Source organism: Xyrauchen texanus, chromosome 23 (genome assembly GCF_025860055.1).
Source record: "Xyrauchen texanus isolate HMW12.3.18 chromosome 23, RBS_HiC_50CHRs, whole genome shotgun sequence".
Classification (NCBI taxonomy): Eukaryota; Metazoa; Chordata; class Actinopteri; order Cypriniformes; family Catostomidae; genus Xyrauchen; species Xyrauchen texanus.
Window position 1 is genome coordinate 16,542,199 of NC_068298.1, and position 22,110 is coordinate 16,564,308.

Below are 22,110 nucleotides of genomic sequence, written 5' to 3' on the forward strand. Positions count from 1 at the left end.
AATTTTATTCCATTAGTCTACTGTAAAAAAAAAAAAAGGAAGTCTGATTTTCCCTAATAGAACATTTAGATCAACCACTAGATGGCATGACTGCACCTGTAGTCTCAAACACCACGTTTAAAACATTACACCAAAATCATCCCAGTGATTTGATTTCAAATAATCAAATTTGACAAAAAAAAAAAAAAAAAAACCTTTCATTGAGGAATTCATTTGAACCATGACCTATATTTACCAAAACTATACAATTAAAAGCATATTTTCTTTTCAAATATAGTTACTAGAACTTAAAACTTAAACACAAGACACACCAATGATATTGCATATCTTTATAGAAAAAAAAAAAGCTTTCACATTTCAGAACTTTTTTTGCTTCATTTTTCCATTTAATTTTTATAATTCCTACATTTACGTGGTAAATAGACATGTTGGCAATAGCCATGCATGCTGAGACACTGTCCTTAACATCTTCCAGCTGAGGTGGTGGGGACCATGAGGTCTCCACAGATTGCCATTGAAGAATTTAGGACCTTCAGTCCTGCTTAAGGTAGAATGGCCATTCTGCAGTCCTATCCTGCTCTAGAAAAATCTCTCCACAGGGCAGTTTGTTAGTCCTGTGTGTTATTACTGTTGATCAAATGATATTGACTGGCTCCTCTTCCATTCCCAGTGTAAATTACAGTTAATGTAGTAGCATGAGGCTTAGTTCTTAGACTACAGTCCAGTTTAGACACACTGATGAAATAGGACTCATCAGTAATCAAAAGGCACCATACTCTAGTACAGAATGCTGCTCCTGTATGATAACTCACGTTCTGTACACAATTCTGCTGTTTACATAACTTGCTTCCAATTGCCCAACAATATAATATTTGTGGACTATTAGAATGCTACTCCAGCAAAATAATGGGATCAAACATCAACATCTCCTTTTCTCAAAAAGAAACATGAACAGAGAGAGAAAAAAAAAAAAAAAAGTAATAATGCAACATTTTAAAACACAAAAAACATAGGTGGTGCACAAGCCGTTTTGTCAACTGTACTTACGTAACTACACCACCATGACTTTAAAAAAGTACAGGAAATTGGCCTTTCCCACAAAACTGAGCATTTGATATATTCATGGCATCAATGCCTCTCCAAGCCATTTGTCCCAAAATGACAACTGTAAGGGGGCAATGCCCCACCACAGTGGTGGTGCAAAAGATTCAGTGCAGGTAAAATGTGCGCATGTCAGTAATAGGAAGGATAGACCTTTTCACCTTAGAAAGACAGAGTTGACAAAACATCTTTGTTCTGTAGTTTTGTCAGAATAGAAGTCCTTTATTTGATGTACACTAGCATGTCATCATTAAATATTTGTATAAGCTTATTCTTTTCTCCCTACTCCTCACATATTTCATAAGGTGACTTCATTTTTTCATGTTTATTTTACTATATTTTTACATGGTATTTTTTTTAAACAAGCTCCAATTGTGGCTGAATCTTTTCTTATGAATAAAGGTCAATAAATGTACCCTTTATATAAACACTGGACTTGCCAGCATATTTATAAGTGCTTCTCACTGATCTCTGGTCCTTCAACTAAACCATTCAGTGGGATAATTACTTACGGTCTATCATAAATTAAAGACTTTTAGATTTAGATTAAACTGTTTACCATGTATGCTACATATACCAAACTATAAGACATTGTATGGAACTTCAATTATTACTTACTGTGTTCCTTTCGACAGTCCGTATAGAGCAAGTAAAACAGATTATCGAAAAACAGAAACACTGAAAACACTACAACAAAGCAAATTTACTATATAAAGTCATTTAGAAAATGCAATCCATTTCATTGTTTTGCATCTTTTAAATGTAGTTCTTCACATTGTAATTCTTGCTTTCTTGCTGCTGAATGATTAGACCAGTTGTTATGGATCCTATAAAATGTACCCACATCAATCTTTATAGCTCCCATTTACAGGCTCAAAGCGTGTGGAAGATTCTGGTAAATACGAACGCGAATCAATATGAACGAGTGAAACACAGTACTTGGACTACTTGCTGTGAACTACACGAAGCCACAGCCTGAAGCTTATTGATATATAGATACTGTCTTAAAAGTGCTATTTAAAAAGTAAGTAACAGCCATTTAACCTTTCCTACCCTTTGTTAAATGTTGCTCTGATCTCACCATTGAACATTCAAATGAAGACTCTGGAAGCCATGTTAAGCAATTGCATTTGTCCACGCACTCATTCTCTGTAAACAGTGACTCAAATTGGCTTAGACCTTTTAAAAAAAAAACTCCCAAATTTGATACTTTGGAAACTTTCAGTTGGAAACTTCTCTCTCACAAGTCATTCAATTGAACAGCAACAGCAAAATACAAAAACAAAATAGGAAAATATTAATAGCAACTGAATAAAATAATTGCACATCAACCATCTCGGACAAAAATACTAAAAAAGGACAGGTAGAAAAAGAAAAGTACACTCAACAAAAGGACAACTATAGAAACAAAAGAAGTAGGAGAAAGACATGCAAATTGACAGTAGAGGTGAGCTCGTTCTCTGCTCCCTTCTTCCTAAAGTTTCAGCTTTGGCAAAGAAATGCTTCACAGCAGTACCTAAAGTCACACCAGTGAACTCAAAATACAGTGATGGAGAGACAGATATAGCATAGTCTCTCCTTGTATTTCTGTGCTGTCAGTGATTTTCCTCTCTACCTCCATTGTACCATGTGACTGTGTACACTCCTTTTCTGTGGCGTTGAACACCTGTGTCCTATGCGATCATGTATTGGGTGATGGCTCGGAGTGCATACAGTAGCTCAGCCTGCAGACGTGCCTCCATCACCAACAAATTTAAATGGACCTAAGAGTTAGAAATAGAAAGATTTCCATTAACAATATTATGAAATATCATCCATTTTAATAAATAGGTCACCCAAAAATTAAAACCCTGTCATAATTGACTGACCTCTATGTCCACACCTGTATAACTTTCTTTGATGCAACACAAAATATGTAATAGTAGAATGTCTAAGTTGTTAAATGAAAGGTGAAAGTGACCATGGTAGTGTTGGGTCCCGAGAACCAGTACTTGTTCGGAATATCTTTAATAAACACTGTAATTGTACAATTTTGGTTCCGTTAACGATTCCCATATCTGCAATTTTCCACCGATGCAGTGGGAACACAGCACAAAAATACTCTGACAATGCGTCAAGCGGCGCATTTCAGCAGCAGCGCTGCTATCTACTGAGTCTAGAGCATAAACATACAGCACCACCAATGTATTTTGCTTCCCAAATAAATTATTCTTATGAGCCAGCGGTTTTGAATCTACAGCGTGAAACATACAGTGCTTGCTTATGGTATAATCCAGTACTAATCTTTTTCTGATGAAAGTCCAACTACTGATGAATGTCCTTCTAGTAATGAAATAAGAACTGTTAAAGTCTCAAGCCTGAAGAACAACATTAGACTACACAACAGTCAAAATTGTCTCTGTAAATGCTACAGTTACGTCATATATTAGAGATCCATTAATTTTTTTTGTAATAACTGAAATTTTATAAAATAATAAATTAATGAATGAAATATGCAATCACATTTCTTGTTTGTTGGTGGTCGCTATTAGTGCTATTAGTGCTTCTCACTCTCAATGGGGCACGTGGTAAGTTGGCTGTGGATAGCGGAGATTAGCATGAGACTCCAGATGCTGGAAGTCTCTGTGGCGTCGTGCATGACGAGCCACGTGATAAGCTGTGCAGATTGACAGTCTCAGAATTCCAAGCACCACCATGAGGACCTACTACGCAGTGGGAATTGGGCATTCCAAATTGGGGAGAAAATGGGATAAAATAAATAAATAAAAAAGAACAAATAAACAAACAAAAAAAACCTCTTTCCACGGACTAATTAGTCATACAGATTTGGAACAAAATAATGGTGACAAAATGATGACAAAGGGATAATTCACTCAAAAATAAAAACTAAGTAGATTACACTAGAACATGTAACAGGACACATTTTTATGGGAAAGCAAAATAATAAAGACAGCCACCTTCTCTGAAGCTTTGACAGGGCTCCAGGTCAGTGGGCATAGAGGGGTCTTGGAGGAGTCAGGGTAGCAGGCCACAGCTTTTATGTAAAGTTTCAGCCCACGCTCCAGTAAACGGTTAACTTCGCCATAATCATAATCATCGTATCTGAGGACAAACAAGTTTATGTTAGTTATTTATTGTGATTTCTCACTTTTTCAGCAAATCCAAGGAAAATGAATATCAGAGTGTGTTATGTACAGGGACTGACAGAATTGGTGTTGTTTTTTTTCAGCATTTTCTGCACTGATTTTGAGGGATGGATTTAACCATGGTAAAATGTGTTAAATGGGGCTACACTCCAATTAGTAGGGATGGGCGATTTGACCAAAATCTTATACCACGATAACAATATATAATCACAGTAATGTAAATATATAATAATAATAATATATATATATATATATATATTAATTTTTTTTCCTGCAAAGTCAATACGGCTTATATATTATATAACCATATTGTTAAGCCTTTTGTTGGATAATCCAGTCAGTAAATTAAATACTTTATAAATGAAAACTCTTTTATTTGGAACTTGACAAACAGGAATGAGGCTTTAAAATCAACCTTACCCTTATGCTAAATTTCAAATCATGCTAGTCTGAGATGTTGTTGACCTATATTTATTATCGTTATTATAAACTTTCCTCAAGAAACTCAATATGCTCTCCAAACAATGCAACAAAGAAAATACATAAGTAAAAAAATAAACTATTAATTTGGCTATAGAAAATATATGAATATATGTAGGCAAACATGACCATTGTTTCCCAATACCAAACATCATTGAGCAGAATTTAGTAAGGGTGATTATGTGCATGTTGGGCTGTCTAGCCGGTTAAGATGTTTCACTTTGTCCATATTGCTTTAATGTAAAAAAATTCAGAAGAACTCAAATGGTTCACATAAGTTTTGTGGTCTGTGCCGCGATATCGGGAGAAGCCAGATTGAGTAGCGCGAACGATCCCGCTTTGCGCTCTCCTGTCTCTGGAGCACAAATATCAGGAAACTTGCTGGACACTTGCATGCTCTAGAGCTAGCGCACGCAATACTCACGTTTAACACAGATGCACTTGAGAAAATGAAAAGCACATTAAGCGCTGGATTGCATGATAAATGTCATTGAATGTTAGAAAATTTTCACTGCCGGAAAAATCCTGTCCAGGTTTCTTAAATTCTCTGTCTTATTTATCAATGGGCAGGGCTTCAAATATGCACATGCTACACACATGAATATTTATGTATCGCAATATAGTAAAATCTATATCGAATTACACTTTATTTCACCACCACGATATACTGTATATTTTTATAATCACACAGCCCTACCAATTAGTATCTAAAAGCATATCCATATTAGACAAAAATAAATTACCATGCAAGAAGCTGGGAATTGTTTAGAACTATACGAATGATAAGCATCCCAGGCATTCAAAGCTGGGCATAAAATAAACTATTAAATCAAACTTTATATTTCATTGACATTGGCTGCATGACACTTTCCACCAACCAGATACACTATATGGCCAAAAGTTTGTGGACACCCCATTTTAAATAATATGTTTGGTTTTTCCATTCATTCCAGTTAAGACAAATCTAAATGCTACAGCATTCTAAAGAATTGTGTATTTCCAAATTTGCAGCAACAGTTTGGGGTGAGCCCATTTCTGTTCCAGCATTACAATGCACTGAGCACAAATTGAGGTCCTTGTTTAGGGCTGTCATGAATGTGATATTTGGCTGACGATTATTTGTCAAACAAATAATTGCGATTATGATGATTGTCTCTTTTAAGGCTTTCACGATTAATTGTAACTTCAAATATAGAAATAAAATAAAAAATATTGATTTGATTTTCCTTAAAGGCTTTAAAAATGCATTATATTGCATGAAAAAAAATGTGTTTTAAATATTAAAATATTTGTAAATACTTAAAATATGTATTTTTTGGTCAAATTTAAATTATCATTGTTGTTTTGGAACTCCTATATTACATTACATTACATTACATACATACATACATACATACATATTATGCAATAGTAAATATTTCTGTCCTAATTTTGTCACTTTCACACTTTTTGTTTTTTAATGCTCTTTGATTAAACAAGCCCTTATTTCTCATGAATCAAAACCTTTGAGATTTTGTTTCATAATTTCATTACTCCACAGAAAAGTCGAGTAAGCGTGTGTCTCCTCCTCGGTGTCACTTACACTGCATGTATGATCTCACAATGACCAGGAAATGTTGCTATTACACGATCGTTTAAAGTGAAGCTGGAGCGCTTTGCATTTACTATCAACGTTTATATTTGTTCCTTTATATTTTCACAGGAGTTTGGCACGAATCTGTTTATGGCGTGTGCATCATGTGCTCTTCCGGACAGAATCTGCTGCTTGACATCCGCGGTGCAGCTCAGTGACACTCGGAGATCAACTGAATGACACACAAATGTGCCGTTGACGACATTTAGCCTAATATATATGCTTAAAATTCCCTTATTTGGGCATTCAAATTTGATTGGTATTTGAAGTGCACAATAAACATGGTTATCTGAATGCAAGCAAATCCATAAAGCTATATTCCAACATTAAGTGGAAATCCTTTCCAGAAGAGTGGATGATGTAATAGCAGTCTTGTGTTCAACAAGCACATAAGGTGTTTGGGTGTCCCCCGCCCCTAAAGTGTATAAACTGATTTAAACACCAAAGAGTGAATCAGGGAACTAGAGCAAGCTTATGGTACCTTATTCCGTAAAAACAATGAATGTAGTTCCAGATGGCTCGTTTGAGATCAGGGCTGTGGGGGAAAGGGAGGGAGGCCACATTGCGAAAGCGCTCGTCTAGCAAGTGCCCTATTTCAGAGTAGAGCCTGTTCACCAGGGAGAAGCCGTGATCCTCCCACGAATAGTCCTGCACATGTAAAACAACAAGAAAAACACTGTTCGTAACTCCAACATAACCAAACTGTTTTGGGGATTTTAAACTATAGGAGGGACATAAGATTTCTATTCAAATTAAATCTTACAAAGAGGCCACTTGAATTATATGGACATTTGAGATGACATGCCAGCAAAACAAAGCATCCTTTTAAGGTTTCAAGTGTAAAGTCAAGTGCTGACAGTCTTAAGGGAGGGTGTGAGCCATAATTCTAACCCTTAGTGACCTCTTCCCTACTGCATTTGGTAGGTGACACCCAATGCAGAGTGGCAGTCCCCACCTGCACCCGGAATACTTGGAAATGGTCCTCCTCCCGTCTGGCAAATTCTTGGTAGCCAAATTCCGGATCTGTGACGAAACGGGAGGGGTCAGCATAGTACATCCTCCTCCTCCTCCTCCTCCTCCATCATATCTAATATGGGGTTACATTCAAGAAATAGTGTTGTTACGAAGGAATGCCAGTAAGTTTCCACAAGGGAGAGATGTTTACCATAGAAAAGATGCTTGGGTAAAAATAACTCTGGACATTTATCCCAATCCAAAATTACATTTCCTGTTTACAACAACATTGGCAATGTTACATGACACTGGCTTAAAAACGTATGTACTCTGTCACACCTGCATGTAGGAGTGTCTGTGAATGGAGTCTATTTCCTCTTCGTTCCTCCCGTGTTTTCTGTTTTTGTTCTCGATGGCATGAGAGCTCACAGCTGGAGTCTAGTGACTTTGAAAAAAATAATAATGGTGCACCATTAAAAAGCAACCATGTATATTTAATCTAGGGCAGTAAATTTAATGAGTTCATTTGGTATGATTAATTTAACCAAAATATTATATGAATGCATTCACGCAAATTAAATTATGCCCCCATTTGCTTTCAAATCAGATTTTAAAAGCAAATGTAACTGGCCTATTCAAGAGTCAAAAACATTTGACAACCAAATCTGCCAGGTGAGTGACCATCCCTACCCTTCGCCGTGGTGTTTTCTCTGTGGGTCCAGCAGGGGCTGATAATAAGGCTGTGTTGCCATTAGCAGCATCACAGAGGCAGTAGCCAGGGGTCATGCTGTGAGGGTCTCTGGGAGAGGGAGTGCTGTCCAAGTCAAAACCAGAACCAAAAATGAAACTACAAAGGGAGTGACAGTGGGCCAGCAGAACAACTGCCTGAACCAGCTCGGCCATGGACAAGCAATGCTCTCCCGTCTTGAGCAGAGCCTGAAACACACGAAAGATCTGGATCTGTGCAACATTACAACAATTCATTTATATTCAAGGCATTTAAAAAAAAAAAGTGCATTAGCTCCAACACATGAGAACCGTAGAAATCAACAGATGGCAGGCATGCATTTTATAACATGATCTGCTAGATAAACAAGTGCTTCTTGTACAAACACAAACAAGTGCTTCTTGTACAAACACAAACAAGTACTAACTAGTGCAAATAAACCTAACATCATATATTACAATTGTGGTCATTGTATTATGTTTGTTCTCTTCTAATTCATGTATAATGTTTGAGTACGTATGTAATTTATATTTATTTTATTTCATAATTCTGTGTCTAGCTTTTGTGCCTCAATAACTACTGGAAGCTTCTATTACCAAAATGAAATTCCTTTTTTTTTTTTTTATTTGGAATGGCGAAATCCCAATGCGCTCTAAGTCCTTGTGGTGGCGTAGGAACTCAAAGGCTCTCAAATAGGTTGCTTAGGAGACCTGGCTGAAGTCATTCAGCAAGCCCTGGATTCAAAATCGCGACTCCATGGATGGTAGTCAGCATCATTACTCGCCGAGATACCCAGGCCCCCCCTACCAAAATTGTATTCCCTATGTGTGCGAGCATACTTGCAAATACGCATTTGTAAATACAGATACTGTTATTTCAATACGAGCTGTAGTAAACAAAGTATCTGATTAGAAAACAGATGACCATCAACTGAGAGAGAGGATAAATGTAGTTCTCTTATATCTTGTACCTGTATGTGTGAGCGTGCCGTGAGCCAAGGTTGATGGGCCAGGACCTTGTTGATGTGGTCAAGGCGACGTAGACGTGGGGGCACGGCCTCCAGCCCTTGAAGCCATGAGGGGTCTCCACCCACACGCAGGAACTGAGCCGAGTGCAGAGAAACCAAGTATCTACATTGATGTCGTGCCGTTGCCTGAAACACAAACAAACTAAATCTCAACTACCGGAGGACATTACGTGCACCCATTCAAGCATCTTAAATCAAAATATGTGGCTTTTAATCAATTTTGGTTAGCTTCGAGGTCACCTCTATTCAGCTATACACCTTAGGTTTGACAAAATTAACTTCAGCAGATATACACATTTAAAATTTTGTCTCCTCCAGAAAAGAGCCAAAAAAATTGATGACTCACATTTCATTAGTTATCTGACCAATAACATGCTCTCTAGAATGAGACTCAAGTCAAATCAAGAGTTCTCTCACTCTATCTTATACCACCCATATCTGACTAGCAATAGCAAGTAGCAAATCATGGTTACATTTAAAAAATATTTTAACCCTTCTAAGTCGACTGACGATCCAGAGCGTCAAAGTGCGCACCTCTGACATATCTATTAATAACTTCGGAATGGATCAAGGTATTAACTTACTTTTTTTTTGTTGTTTTTTATGAAAAAGCTGACATTCGTCTGCATAGACTGTGTTGACTTCCGCGAATGATAAGCCTTCCGTATTTTAGTGCAAATCTATAGCATTATTATTATAGATTTTACCGCAAAACAAAGACATTGTACTTTATTTTATCTAATGATATAAAACGCTGTTGGTGTGTGTAAACCAATCAAAGACCTGTGTGTGTGTGAACCAATCACAGAGCTGTGTGTGTGTGTGTGTACCAATCACAGACCAAAAGCAAAGAATGACATGGTCAGATGTCATTGGAGTAAAAGGGGGGAGGGGTGTGAAATTCCTTTCAGCCAAGTGTGGCAGAGAATGACTGATGAAAAGCACATCAATCAGTGGTGCAACAGTTCCATCTTGTGGTGTTTTTGGATATTACTCCATTTATACAGCTTCTTATTTCATTCACATGAACGGTTTTTTCCCTATTATATTTTCTTATGTTTTTCAACCAAAAAAAAAAACTTATGGTGACTATAGTCACAGAAATGTAAATAGTTGTTTTGTTTCTTTATATTTTTTCACCCAATTTCTTTTGAAGTTGTTCTAAAGCCTTTGAGGAATAAATATTTGTTGTAAAATTCATTATTCATTTATGTTTAATATTTTTTATATAATAAAAACAACAAAATTGAATATCCGCTTTGTATTTTTTGGTGATATATCACATCAGAACATGTAAAATTTCTCAAGAAGTGTATTTACAATGCATACACATTGTAGATGAGAATCTATAGAATCCAGAAATATGACTCTCTTCACTCTGCTATGAAAATTGACCATTCAAGAAGCCAAAATATCAAAATAATGCCAGGCGGACTTAAGACCCCTTAGACCTTGGAGGGTTAAAAGGGACGAGCCCTCCAATATGTCCAGCTTAGACACCCTGGATTAGAACTCATGACTCCACGGGTGGTAGTACCCAATCCCCCCCTCCCCACCCCCCACTTATAGGCTTCATCAAATAAAAATAACATTTAGATATTATTTAGGCCTGTGATTGACTGTAGTTCACATGTAAATAGGACCGGTCTATTCCTACCATGATGGCAATGTAGTGCCGGTAGTTCAGGGGCAATGGGCCATCCATGTAGAGGATGTAGTGCTGGGTGCGCAGGAAACTCTCCAGGTACTGTGGGTGAGAGGCCATCTGTTGAAACACTGTGTCCAGACGCCCCCTGCTGGCCAGAGCCTTCATACACAACAGGGAAGCACGTTCTTTCTCAGAGTTCACCATCACCTGTCAGGAGGACAGTGTGCTGAGAAATTATCGTTTCCTTTTAAAAAGGAGATAAGAATGGCAAACAAATCAATAAACCACACCAAAAATATCTTTATAGAATCTATTTTTTATTTATTTTTATTTCTTTGATGCATATTTCTGTCCTTTCACTACCCTGCAATTTTATAATTATGATTTAAAATGAACAACACAATACTCAGTGACATATTTTCTATAGTGCTATATTTTCCCAGAATCTGTTCTGCGGCAGTTGCAAATAAGTGCATTATAGAAACACTCCTGCCTCTTGTTTGATAGTGTCTGTGAATCTCAAAGTAGCCACCTTCAAATAACAGACACACTAGTGTTTGCAGCATTCTTCAACTAGTTTCCCAACAAAGAGAAAAAAAAAGGTTACAAACAAATACGGCCTCTGCCATGGGCCAGTAATAGTCATTCCATGCAAAGATCACTACCAGTTTGACCTCCTTAAGTATACTAACTAGACAAGAGTCTGTCGACCTGAATCTCCCACTTCCACACCTCAAGATGCTTCAAATACATCCCACTTATGGAAACAGCAACCACAATCCCAGTGTAATAGGATCACAGCTTCAGCTTGGGGGTTGTCAATAAATCGTCCTCATTTAGCAAAAGGAGTCTATTTTAGACTATTAGACACCTTGTGGAAAGGTGTGAATGTGGCAAATACCATTTCTGAATCCCTCGTTTTATCAGCCTTGAGATGAATCCCTTGAGATAGGCATGTAACTTTATTTGGTTATATGGTAAATCAAGATAATTAACATGCACAATATTGTTATTATGGGCCCTTCAAATACTGTTGAAAATCCTAGATAACCTTTTAGCCAAATTATTTTTTTTTGGCAATTTTTTTCTGATCGCACAGTAGTTTTTATTTCATCAATGAATCGATTTACATCACTGTATGCGCACCCTGATGTAAACAAACCAGCCTGGACTAGAAGCATGGCTGAAAGAGGAACGCAGCCTACCCTTTATTCGCCTTCTAATAGGGTGTAAAGGGATTAATGGAAAGGAGGCAGCAAGAACCGGCTTGACAATATAAATAATATTTAATTAAGAACTTAAAGATAGACACAAACACACACACATATGTCGGACAGCTGCCCATAAACGCTCTCTCTCTCTGTCGCACCGCCATCCGCAGTCGGCTATTATCCCTCACGGAGGCTTGATTAGCCTGATAAGGGACCGGGTGTGTAGAATCACAACCTGGCCCCGCCCTACGCCCTGTCACATAGGATTAAGCCAGGAGTGTGGAAGTATTTTGGGTTCCATAAAAATGCAGACGGAGTGATGGTTTCCCATTGTGTAAAACATGCATCAGAAAAGTGGTAGCGAAACACGGGAACACCTCAATCATAATCGCTCATTTGCATGACAATCATTCTGTTCAATTCAGCAAGATAAAAGGAAAGTTGTGACAGTTCTGCTAATTTTTCCAAACTGTTTTATAAAACTTAGACAACACTATAAGAGATAATTAGCTAAGTGACAACTAAGATGACAAAGAAAGGGAACGCTTGTTGCTATTTGCAGATAATATGTAGCTTGCTTTCAAGTGGCCGAAGAGTAGTTCCCTACTCCCCATATTTCTCTCAGTAATGAATAACTGCGATGAGGAATCCATTTCCCCCCCACACGCCCCCAGGGTATGATGCGTTGCCCACTATATCTATACTATATCTAGACTCTTTCAAGGCAAGTCAGTCCACTTGGGGACCATCTTGGAAATGATCTTGGGCAGATTTTTCTATGGATACAAGTGGCATGAAAGTACAGCACCTATCTACTTGAAAGGGGGAAAATTGACATCTCCAAAATGGTGGTCAAAATTATGATCAAAAGAACATATATCAGATCAGCAGTAAAATATATCTTAAAATTGTTCTTCTTTAGTTCAGATCACACTTAAACACTATATTGTTCACACTGGACCAGCTCGTACGCATTCACATTCTCGAGTTGACTGACAGGAAACATCTGTATCTAAAGGTGGTTGGCTCTTTTACCTGTAAGATGGGACTTCCTTTTCTACATTAGCCATATGGTGTTCCAATTTATTCCATTAATTTTAATACAAGTGCTCCACCTCAAGCAAAATAGTCACTGGTATCCTACAGCTAAAATTAGTGCCACTACAGGAGTCCCATTCTTCAAGGTTCCATATTATATCACAGGACTTAAATCAAATTCTTCATCTTATTCTTCCTTTGGCTGCTCTCATTAAGGGGGGTTGCCGCAGCGGACCATCTACGATCCACATATTTGTCTTGGCACAGGTTTTACGCCGGATGCCCTTCCTGATGCAACCCCCAGTGGCTGGAGGACTAGGACTCAAATCAAAGAATAAAGTGTAAAAGAACTCACCTTCATTAAAATGCATATTCAAAGTTCTTAGGGACAGACTTAACTAAAACATTGAGTGGTATTGCTGAGTAAATGACAATTAACTGATTGGTAGGCCCACACAGAATCGGAATACGTTCTTCGTATTTTCTCAGCTGATTGTTGGAGAAAAATAAAAATCTGCCAGCATTCTGTGCAGGCCATCCGATTGGCCCTGCTCTTCATACAGTGGCTGACAGAAAGGAGAGGGTTATAAATAGTTCTGCAGGACAGCTGAGATAGCAGCTGTATAGATAAAGAACCACCACCATTCCATAAACTTCCCTTCTGACAGGTTCTTCAATAAGGCTTGCATAAAAGTGCATAAACCTTCTGCAAATATTTGTTACTTAACCGCATTTAACAGGCATATCCATTAAATGTACAATTTCTCAACAAAATGGAGCATGGAGTGGAGTTTAACATGAACTTTGTCGATACACTGAGGTGCAGACAGTGGTTTGTTTGTCTGGTTTTAAAAGGCAATGTGATACTGACAATAACTATTTGATGAAAGACCCACACATTTTCTTCTATCAAGGAAAAAAGATCCATGTCAGGCTGGTGCTGAACGCTGTGTGAATAGGCAATAAATACAAAATAAGGCCCGCACACTATAATAAATGGAACAAAACAACAACACTCAATGCGAGATAAAACCACAGATTTACTAGAAAATGGCAAACGTTTCGGTTCCTTTTCGGTTCTGCCATAATGCAGAAATGTTAACTCCAACAATATTCTACAACATATTGCAATATAAACTATTTATAAATAAACATTGTCATATTTAAATCAACACTATATCACCATTATCAACAGCTGATCATTAATAAATCGCTTGTCATAAATTTCCGATACGGCCTAATAAAGCAAACTGCTCTGCAACAGCTTAAAACACTCACAAGCCCCACCGTGCTTGGAAAAAATACAATAATGTTGCATTTTTACTCTGAAGGATGTAGCGCATGCATTTATTTAATTAAATCATAATCTTTTGAAGTTTGATAATAACATTAGGTCATATCAAGATTCCTGTTTTTCCGTCCCAAATCTAAAACCTCTTTAAATGATAATTAAGACTTCTTGTATCACACGACTTTTGTGACCTTACATTTTGGAAAATTGAATAAGATATTGAAGAAATTTTTGCTGATTTAAACCAAAAAACATTGAATTCTAATCACAGATGAGGTAAATCCATTCGAGTCCTCTCTCGTTAATATGCGCTCACTGGCGGATGCCGGTAGTCTTGGAGACAGTACCGATTAAGCACATGTTCAACATATCAATATACAACAATAAACATGTAACAATCAATATATACAGATGACATTTATTGATGTTCACTGAATTTGTTCATTTTTCAAAAGCTAATATGATGAAAAACTATTGAAAATATAATTAGTAAAATGTATATTTTCGAATTGTACCAAGAACAAGGAGGGTTACCTAGAAGGTTTGAAGACCCCTTTATAAATAACAGCATTAGCTTATAGAGAATTGGTTTCATATGAAAGCAAAATGGAATTTGTAATGGAAATATACCCATCGATACCGGATCGAAAACGAATCGATAGCTCATGAATCAGAATCAGGAAATATGCATCAATACCCAGCCCCAAACACCGCTAAAGAATCAGCAGCGCTAAACCTAGAGCTTGACCAGTAGTCTAATTCCAGAATGAATAACCCTTTTGAAATGGTTCTTTTGAATCTACAGCATGAAACATACAGCACGACCAGTATAGCCTGATTCCCAAACAAATTACTGTTATGAGCCTGTTCTTTTATGTCTACAGTGTGAAACATACAGCGTGACCAGCCTAAAACAATTCTCAAACAAATTCTTTTGAATGGAATAAGTAAATTCCTTTTGATTAACATCCATACTGAAGGCTCGAAGACTCAAGTGAAAATATAGTCAACCAAGGGCCAAGAGCATGTATTAATATATCAAAGTCACATAGGGATAGGCAATTTAAACAGTACTAAGATGATTAGGTCAGTCTTTAAAGGGGTCATGACATGAGAAACCAAATTTGCCTTGATCTTTTGGTATATAAGAGGTCTTTGTATCATTAAAACGTCCTGCAAGTTTAATATTTTAAGACGTCCTCCCCATTCTAAACGAATCATTTATTTAATCAAGCTCAAAATACAGCTCGTTCTGGATTCATGGTTAGAAGTGACGTGACGGTTAGAAGTGACGTACCAGCGTTTGCATATGACCGCCTCCAGCACAAGATAACTACGCTTTAAGCGCAAGACAACTACGCTCATTTCAGTATCGCCGTCGCCTCACAAGTGTTCAGTCGATGGACAGCGAGCTCTGACAGAGACTACTTGTGCACAGGAAAATTACGATGCCACACAGATGTGCTGTTCCTGGCTGTGGTCAAACAAAACCTCTGAATAAGCTGCCGAAAGATCCAGACGTCAGGGAAAAGTGGATGCAGTTTATTTTTTGCGGACGTCCCAGTCACGGCAGTGTTAACTTAAGCGTTTGTTCTGTACATTTTAAGGATGACTGTTTTGAGAACAAATCTCAATATGATGCTGGCTTTGCCAGAAAACTGTTGCTCAAAGATAAGTCCGTGCCGACTATTCTGGGAACAACGACGACGCTAAACTGTAAGTAATCTATTTTAAACTTTAAACTACTTTTTAAAGCGCAATTTCATTCATTATGAATAATCACAGTGTTTTTACTTAGTTTACTTGCATATTGTTCTGGCTGGGGCGTCAATAATTGATACATAGGCACTGACGTTAGCCAATCATAACAGTGAGCGTTAACACTGAAGTCTTAAATGGAAAACGCCCCCAAAACAGACTGTTTGAATCAGAGGATGAGAAACAGGGTGGGAAAAGGTCATAAATCACTAGATTTTAAAAGTTTTTCTTAAAAAAAAATATATTAATACTATAATTGCACCTAAGGGAACATAATAATACAATAAAAAAACCCATGTCATGACCCCTTTAAACAACAGATCAAACCTTATTCTCCAGTGGGACTCTAGTATGTGTGCACTTTCCCTTGTAAAAAGATCACGTCTCCAAGTCTGTTAACAATGCCCAAAAGTCTCAGCAGTGACACAGAAAAATTAAACATCCAATCATGGTACAATACAGAGTATTAAGTTCATGTGGCCTGTATAGACAGGCTCGAACAAAACATGAGAATCACAGGAGAGTCTGTATCTCAGAGTCTGCACAGAGAGAAAACATTGCAATTAACTACTAATGAAACTTTAAAGGGAAATTAGAGACTAATGCAAGTCATATGAGAGGCTGATAGATGCGTACACACACACACACACACGTTGTGTTTCCATGTTTTATGGGGACTTTCCATAGACATAATGGTTTTTATACTGTACAAACTTTATATTCTATCCCCTAAACCTAACCCTACCCCTAAACCTAACCCTCACAGAAAACCTTCTGCATTTTTACCTTTTCAAAAAACATAATTTAGTATGATTTATAAGCTGCTTTCCTCATGGGGACCAACAAAATGTCCCCACAAGGTCAAAAATTTCGGGTTTTACTATCCTTATGGGGACATTTGGTCCCCACAAAGTGATAAATACACACACACACACACACACACACACACACACACACACACACACACACACACACACACACACACACACACACACACACACACACACACACACACACACACACACACACACACACACAAGCAAATGTAAAAATTAAAAATATTTTTAATAAAGCTGTGAAGAACAAAAGATGTAAGTTAAGTGTATGTTTTAAGATGTAGAAAACAAGTTCATAACACTAGCACAGGCAGTGGTCATTTTCAGCAGCGTATGGTTATTTTGAAACTCTGGGAAATGTTATGTCAATACATGAGGCCTCATCACCACCCGCAACATCCACCGACATGTCTTTGCCAACAGTCAACACGAAACAGGAAGTCAGTCTCATATCCTCTTGGCGAGTCCCTCAAAAAGTTCAGCTGAATGGTCATATATTGGGTAAACATGTCACTTTCAGCATTTTGGCAATCATGATTCCCATTTTTTAAAACAATGACAGCATCTCTGGCCTCCATAATAATTACTTCAGACTAAAATGAATTAAATTTACTAAATTGATGTTACTATGCTACATAGCATCGGTGGGTGACGCTAAATAAGGCTGAAATGATTAGTCAACGCTAATAAACGCCTGACTGAGGACGTGTGCGGCCAGAGCCACTTAAATGAGTTGTGTGAAAAAAAACAGCAAGAGAGTTTCAAACGTCTACCGGCTGAATTATAATATGATGGCTTGTGAATCATAATGTGTGTATCACGGTGTGTGTATCATATTGTGAAGCAAATCCACGATACGCAGCTCTGTTAAGAAGAGTTTTTTTGTTTGTGTGTGTTAACGATGGATTGAAGTGAACTAAAAGGTGAGAGAGTGTAGTTGTCTTAGCCCATTATACAATAAAAAACTAAATTGGTTACTGATTTATCTTTTTTGGTTTGTTTTTCAATATAAATATCTAAAACGCCATACGTACATTTACTTTAGGAGCTATAATGCATAAGAAATTTTTTTTTAAGAGAATGTTGAAAATATTTTTTTATATTCATTTAATATTTACAAATATCAAACTACCCTTAAAACAAGATACATTTACCTGAGAAGCAACATAATTAATTTAGATAGAAGTATATTTTGTCTAGACTGCACTGGCAGAAGTATGAACAAGTGAAAAAATACACTTATACTCAAGATACGTTCTCTGAAAGCAAATCTAAAAATCTCATATGTTTCTATCATATCTTATATGATTTTTAGATCATTTGAAATGGAAAACAAGACAAAAATGCTTAATAACAATAAGATTTTTTTTTCAGTAAATGTAACAAATTATAAGATTTTTCCCTTGTAATTCAGTGAATGTCATTTAGAGGTATTTTTAAAAGTTGATTTTTTTTCCCCTTTATTGTTGTATTCACATTTGATACAATCTATTAAGTTGAGGCACAAGATGGATAGTCGATTAAGCGCTAATGAGTAATCGTTGCAATAAATCAAAGAATAGTCGAATAATCATTCTAATAATTGTTAGTCAATTATCGAAATAATCGTTAGTTGCAGCCCTAATGCTAAACATAAAAAAACAAAAGTGTATAATGATGTGCCTTTCCATGGACAAACAAAACAGTGTTTGCATTTGCACACATTTGCATGATCTCTAGCATTGAGATTTGAATGACTTCATAGTTTCTAGCTGGTCCAAAAGCTCAAAAACAATATTCTTTTCTTTTTGATATCCAAAAGAGGAAAAGGCCCCCAAGTGAATTACAAAACACTGTCATCACACACCCAATCAAAAGACCCGTGGACATAGAAAAACAGACAACTATAAGCCAACTATTAGTCTTTTGTCATTTGAGGACAGTCTAAACTTGAGGGGAACACTGAGAAGCTGGGGGCTTCAGTTTAGGGACGGAGTCCAGAATAAGAGCATGACGTGATATTCAATCTGCATTCTCAGAAGGCCTGGAGGTGTCTATCCTGGGCATGTGCAAATGTCCCGACACATTACACAAACCCATTTTCAACAAAGGAAACATTATTTCAGCTTGCAAACCTGGAAGAACAAAACAGCCAGCTGCACCTCACTGGGGGTTGGACTGAAACAAGCCTGGCAGCAAACACAGACAGATAAACACGCCAAGCCACAAATGGATAGTCAAACAATGGTGAAAACAGACAGACTGTCATAAATTGAAAAGTTTGCATATTTGCAAAGTTTTAATTCTGAGAGTCTGAGCTATCATCTGGTGGTGGAATCACTTAGGCCTCATGCCTACCATCTTATAAGTCTTATTTGTTTTTATGTCAAGAAGGTAATGTTATTCAGATAGCCTTCCAAAAATATTCCCCTACCTCACTGTACATAAACTTGACAAACTGATTGATGTTGGATTACAATGCCCTCAGATTAATTCAGCCACAACGCTCTGACAAGGTATTCAAAAGCAACATGCCTAAAGTCAAGTCAGGAATCCAAAAACATGGTTTCTGTGCTCAGCCTTGATCTAAGAACTGAAGAAAGACATTTAGAGAGCTTTGAAAAACCATATCACTTCTTACCTCTAGATATTTTTATGAAATGTTTTTCTTAAAAAAGGACTAAAGTTTGCTAAGGAAAAAGGGGAAGGTGTTTGTGATGATAACCATCCAAGTCCAAGCTCGGGGAATTTTTCGTGGGCAGACAAACGAGAGCATATTTTCTGAGAAATGTTTAGCCTAAATGACACGTTCCTCTTTTGTTCTCCTGAATGCGGAGCAACACTGTCGCCACAGCGGCCTCTTCAGGCTGATGAAGGTACGACAGGCGATCGAAGAGAAAAACAACTTTGATTGGCAGTAATCAGCATCACATCACACACAAACGGGTGAAAGAGAAAAACACTAGAGACCAAGTAGCCAACCATAAAATAAGATTAATAAATGGCCAATCTTCTTTTAAAGTTGTATATATTGTATTGCATCTATCACGGGGCTTTTGTGTGCTCGCGCTACATGAACCGAGAAATATACCTCAACAGGACAGATTTAAGTGCTTAGAAATATATCCTTTGACAAGATTGTAAAAGCAAACAATTAAAAACTACAATTAGTTAAATGAAAACGTTCCTATTTCGATGCGACACATAAAACTGATTCATACGCATTGATCATCTACAACACATGATTCATCTAACAAAGGGCTATTACGTTTATCAGATGTAACAGATAGTGTCAGACCCCCAAAACTTCATTTCAACATGCCAGTGTGTATTAGACAAGCAAAGACTTGAGTTGTCGGTATGTAGGGTTTGAAATTATAAATACAATTCATAACCATGGCTTTGCAGATCCCTCTGCACCAAAACAAGGCTTTCAAGATTATTCCAGACTCCAGTGTTAATTAACTATGAAGCTGAAATGCATACCTTTATTTGTGGACACTATGCTAGTTGCAATATATGACAAAGTGAAATAATGGCCCTCTGAACCCAGTTGTAGTAGGATCTGAGAATATACACAGGCAATGGGTTAACACACCTTATCTTAAGCTTAGTTTTAAACGCAATGTTTTTGCACAGATTTTTTTTGCATAAAATGCGAATTAAGATGTACAAATCACGTTAGGGTTAAAGACTGGTTTGCGTTACAACTGATGAATACAGCCCATTAAAGCTGGAAGTCCTCAAGTCTGAATCAAGTTAAATGAATACTTAAGTTATTTTTATTAAGAGTATTAATCACTTTTTATTGTCAAAAATGAACTTGATGTCAGGACAAAATAAATACGAGCAATGAACTGGCTTTTGCCAAAAATCCATTGTTTGAAAAGTAGCGACCAGAATAACAACATCGATCGATTAACGACTCGAGAACCTTAAAATTTATAGTTTCTGCAAATATATTTGAATTATGACGTTCAAGTATGCTTAAAACAACGGCGATTACTCATGGCGACGACGAGTCTTTTCTTTCAAAGAGCAACTCTCTAGAATTGAATATGTATTAAAAGCTGACAGTGGATTCAAAAACAGTGACAAAGCTATATTCTTTAGACCGTTTCAACAACATAAATTCGATGAATTTTGCCGTCAACTTTGAAACTTCCTCGCGAGCTCAACAGTCTAGATACGGTTACAGTTTACTCTGAGAAAAGAAGATGCACAGATAATTTCTTCACTTCAATGTTAATTGTTACCTGGTTTTGGACAAACTAGCACTGTGTTCCGAAACGATAATCCATGTTTTTCGTGCAGATAATTATTTTCCTCCCTGTAAAGGCATGAATGCGGCTCCTCTCTGGCTTTCTTGGTTCTACTCACCGACTCGCTAACAAAGGCCAAACCGCTATGAGATGTACATGTCCGGGCACACAGCTGCAGTGTCACTGGGTGAAAAACCAGTTGACTGACGTATCCATAGTTGAGCGTGTCCAATCAGAGTGCGAGGGAGGTGGAGCCAAGAGAGGAGCAATGGCCAATCACCTTCCAGAGTGGACTTCTCTCAGACGGCTGCGCTTGTCCGACATGTGAGCCAATGAGCGCTGTCATTTGGTGGAAAAGTACCTGTCTGTTAACCACGTGAAGTCCGCCCACTTCCATGACGCAATGCAACCTGACAAACGTATTTCAATATTACATGTCTTAATAAAAAATAACACAAATAAATACACTGGCTGCAAAAAGTTTGTTATAATGTAAATATTTTGCAGTTTCGGGAGGAAATTGGTACTTTAATTCACCAAAGTGGCATTCAACTGATCACAAAGTGTAGTCAGGACATAACTGATAGCTATTAACAACGGCACCATCACTATTTGAAAAATATAATTTATTCTAAAATCTAGATAGGCCTCATTTCCAGCAGTCATCACTCCATCACCTTATCCTTGAGTATTCATGCTAAATTGCTAATTTGGTACTAGAAAACCACTTAACATTATATCAAACACATCTGAAAGCTATTTGGGTCGTTAAATGAAGCTTAACATTGTGTTTGTTTTTGAGTTGCCACAGTATGCAACAGACTGGCATGTCTTAAGGTCAATATTAGGTCAAAAATGGCAACAACAACAACAACAAAAAAAAAAAAAAAAAAAAAAAGAAAAGAAACGGCTTTCTCTAGAACAGCTTTCAAAGTTTAAGTTTTTCGACGTTTGAGTCAATGTTTCTCATTTTAATCGTTTAGTTTCATTACAAATTATGTTATCAGTATAACAGCTTT

General features: G+C 37.1%; 1 protein-coding gene across 3 annotated transcripts; it reads right to left on the reverse strand.

Moving 5' to 3' along the window:
• Positions 1 to 314: 314 nt before the first annotated feature.
• Positions 315 to 21,251, reverse strand: LOC127663325 (sestrin-3-like). Of its 3 annotated transcripts, none has more exons than XM_052154850.1 (9): positions 21,086 to 21,251; positions 10,726 to 10,923; positions 9,012 to 9,194; positions 8,005 to 8,250; positions 7,654 to 7,759; positions 7,316 to 7,383; positions 6,842 to 7,008; positions 4,059 to 4,203; positions 315 to 2,864 (listed from the first exon to the last, which is right to left on the reverse strand). In XM_052154850.1, exons 2-9 carry the CDS (start codon positions 10,918 to 10,920, stop codon positions 2,775 to 2,777), a joined length of 1,200 nt encoding a protein of 399 aa, XP_052010810.1. In that variant the 5' UTR covers positions 10,921 to 10,923; positions 21,086 to 21,251; the 3' UTR covers positions 315 to 2,774. The 3 variants fall into 3 exon arrangements, with proteins under 3 accessions (XP_052010810.1, XP_052010811.1, XP_052010812.1); XM_052154851.1 differs by having other exon boundaries at positions 10,726 to 10,960; XM_052154852.1 differs by having other exon boundaries at positions 10,726 to 10,960; positions 21,210 to 21,232.
• Between the last annotated feature and the right edge of the window lie 859 nt (positions 21,252 to 22,110).

Coding starts and splice junctions, on each gene's coding strand:
- LOC127663325 (XM_052154850.1), bottom strand. CDS start 10,920: ATGGTGAACTCTGAGAAAGAACGTGCTTCCCTGTTGTGTATGAAGGCT. Junction 4,204..6,841: donor CATTGTTTTTACGGAATAAG/GTACCATAAGCT, acceptor GTTTGTCCTCAG/ATACGATGATTATGATTATG. Junction 2,865..4,058: donor CTGTCAAAGCTTCAGAGAAG/GTGGCTGTCTTT, acceptor TCTAACTCTTAG/GTCCATTTAAATTTGTTGGT.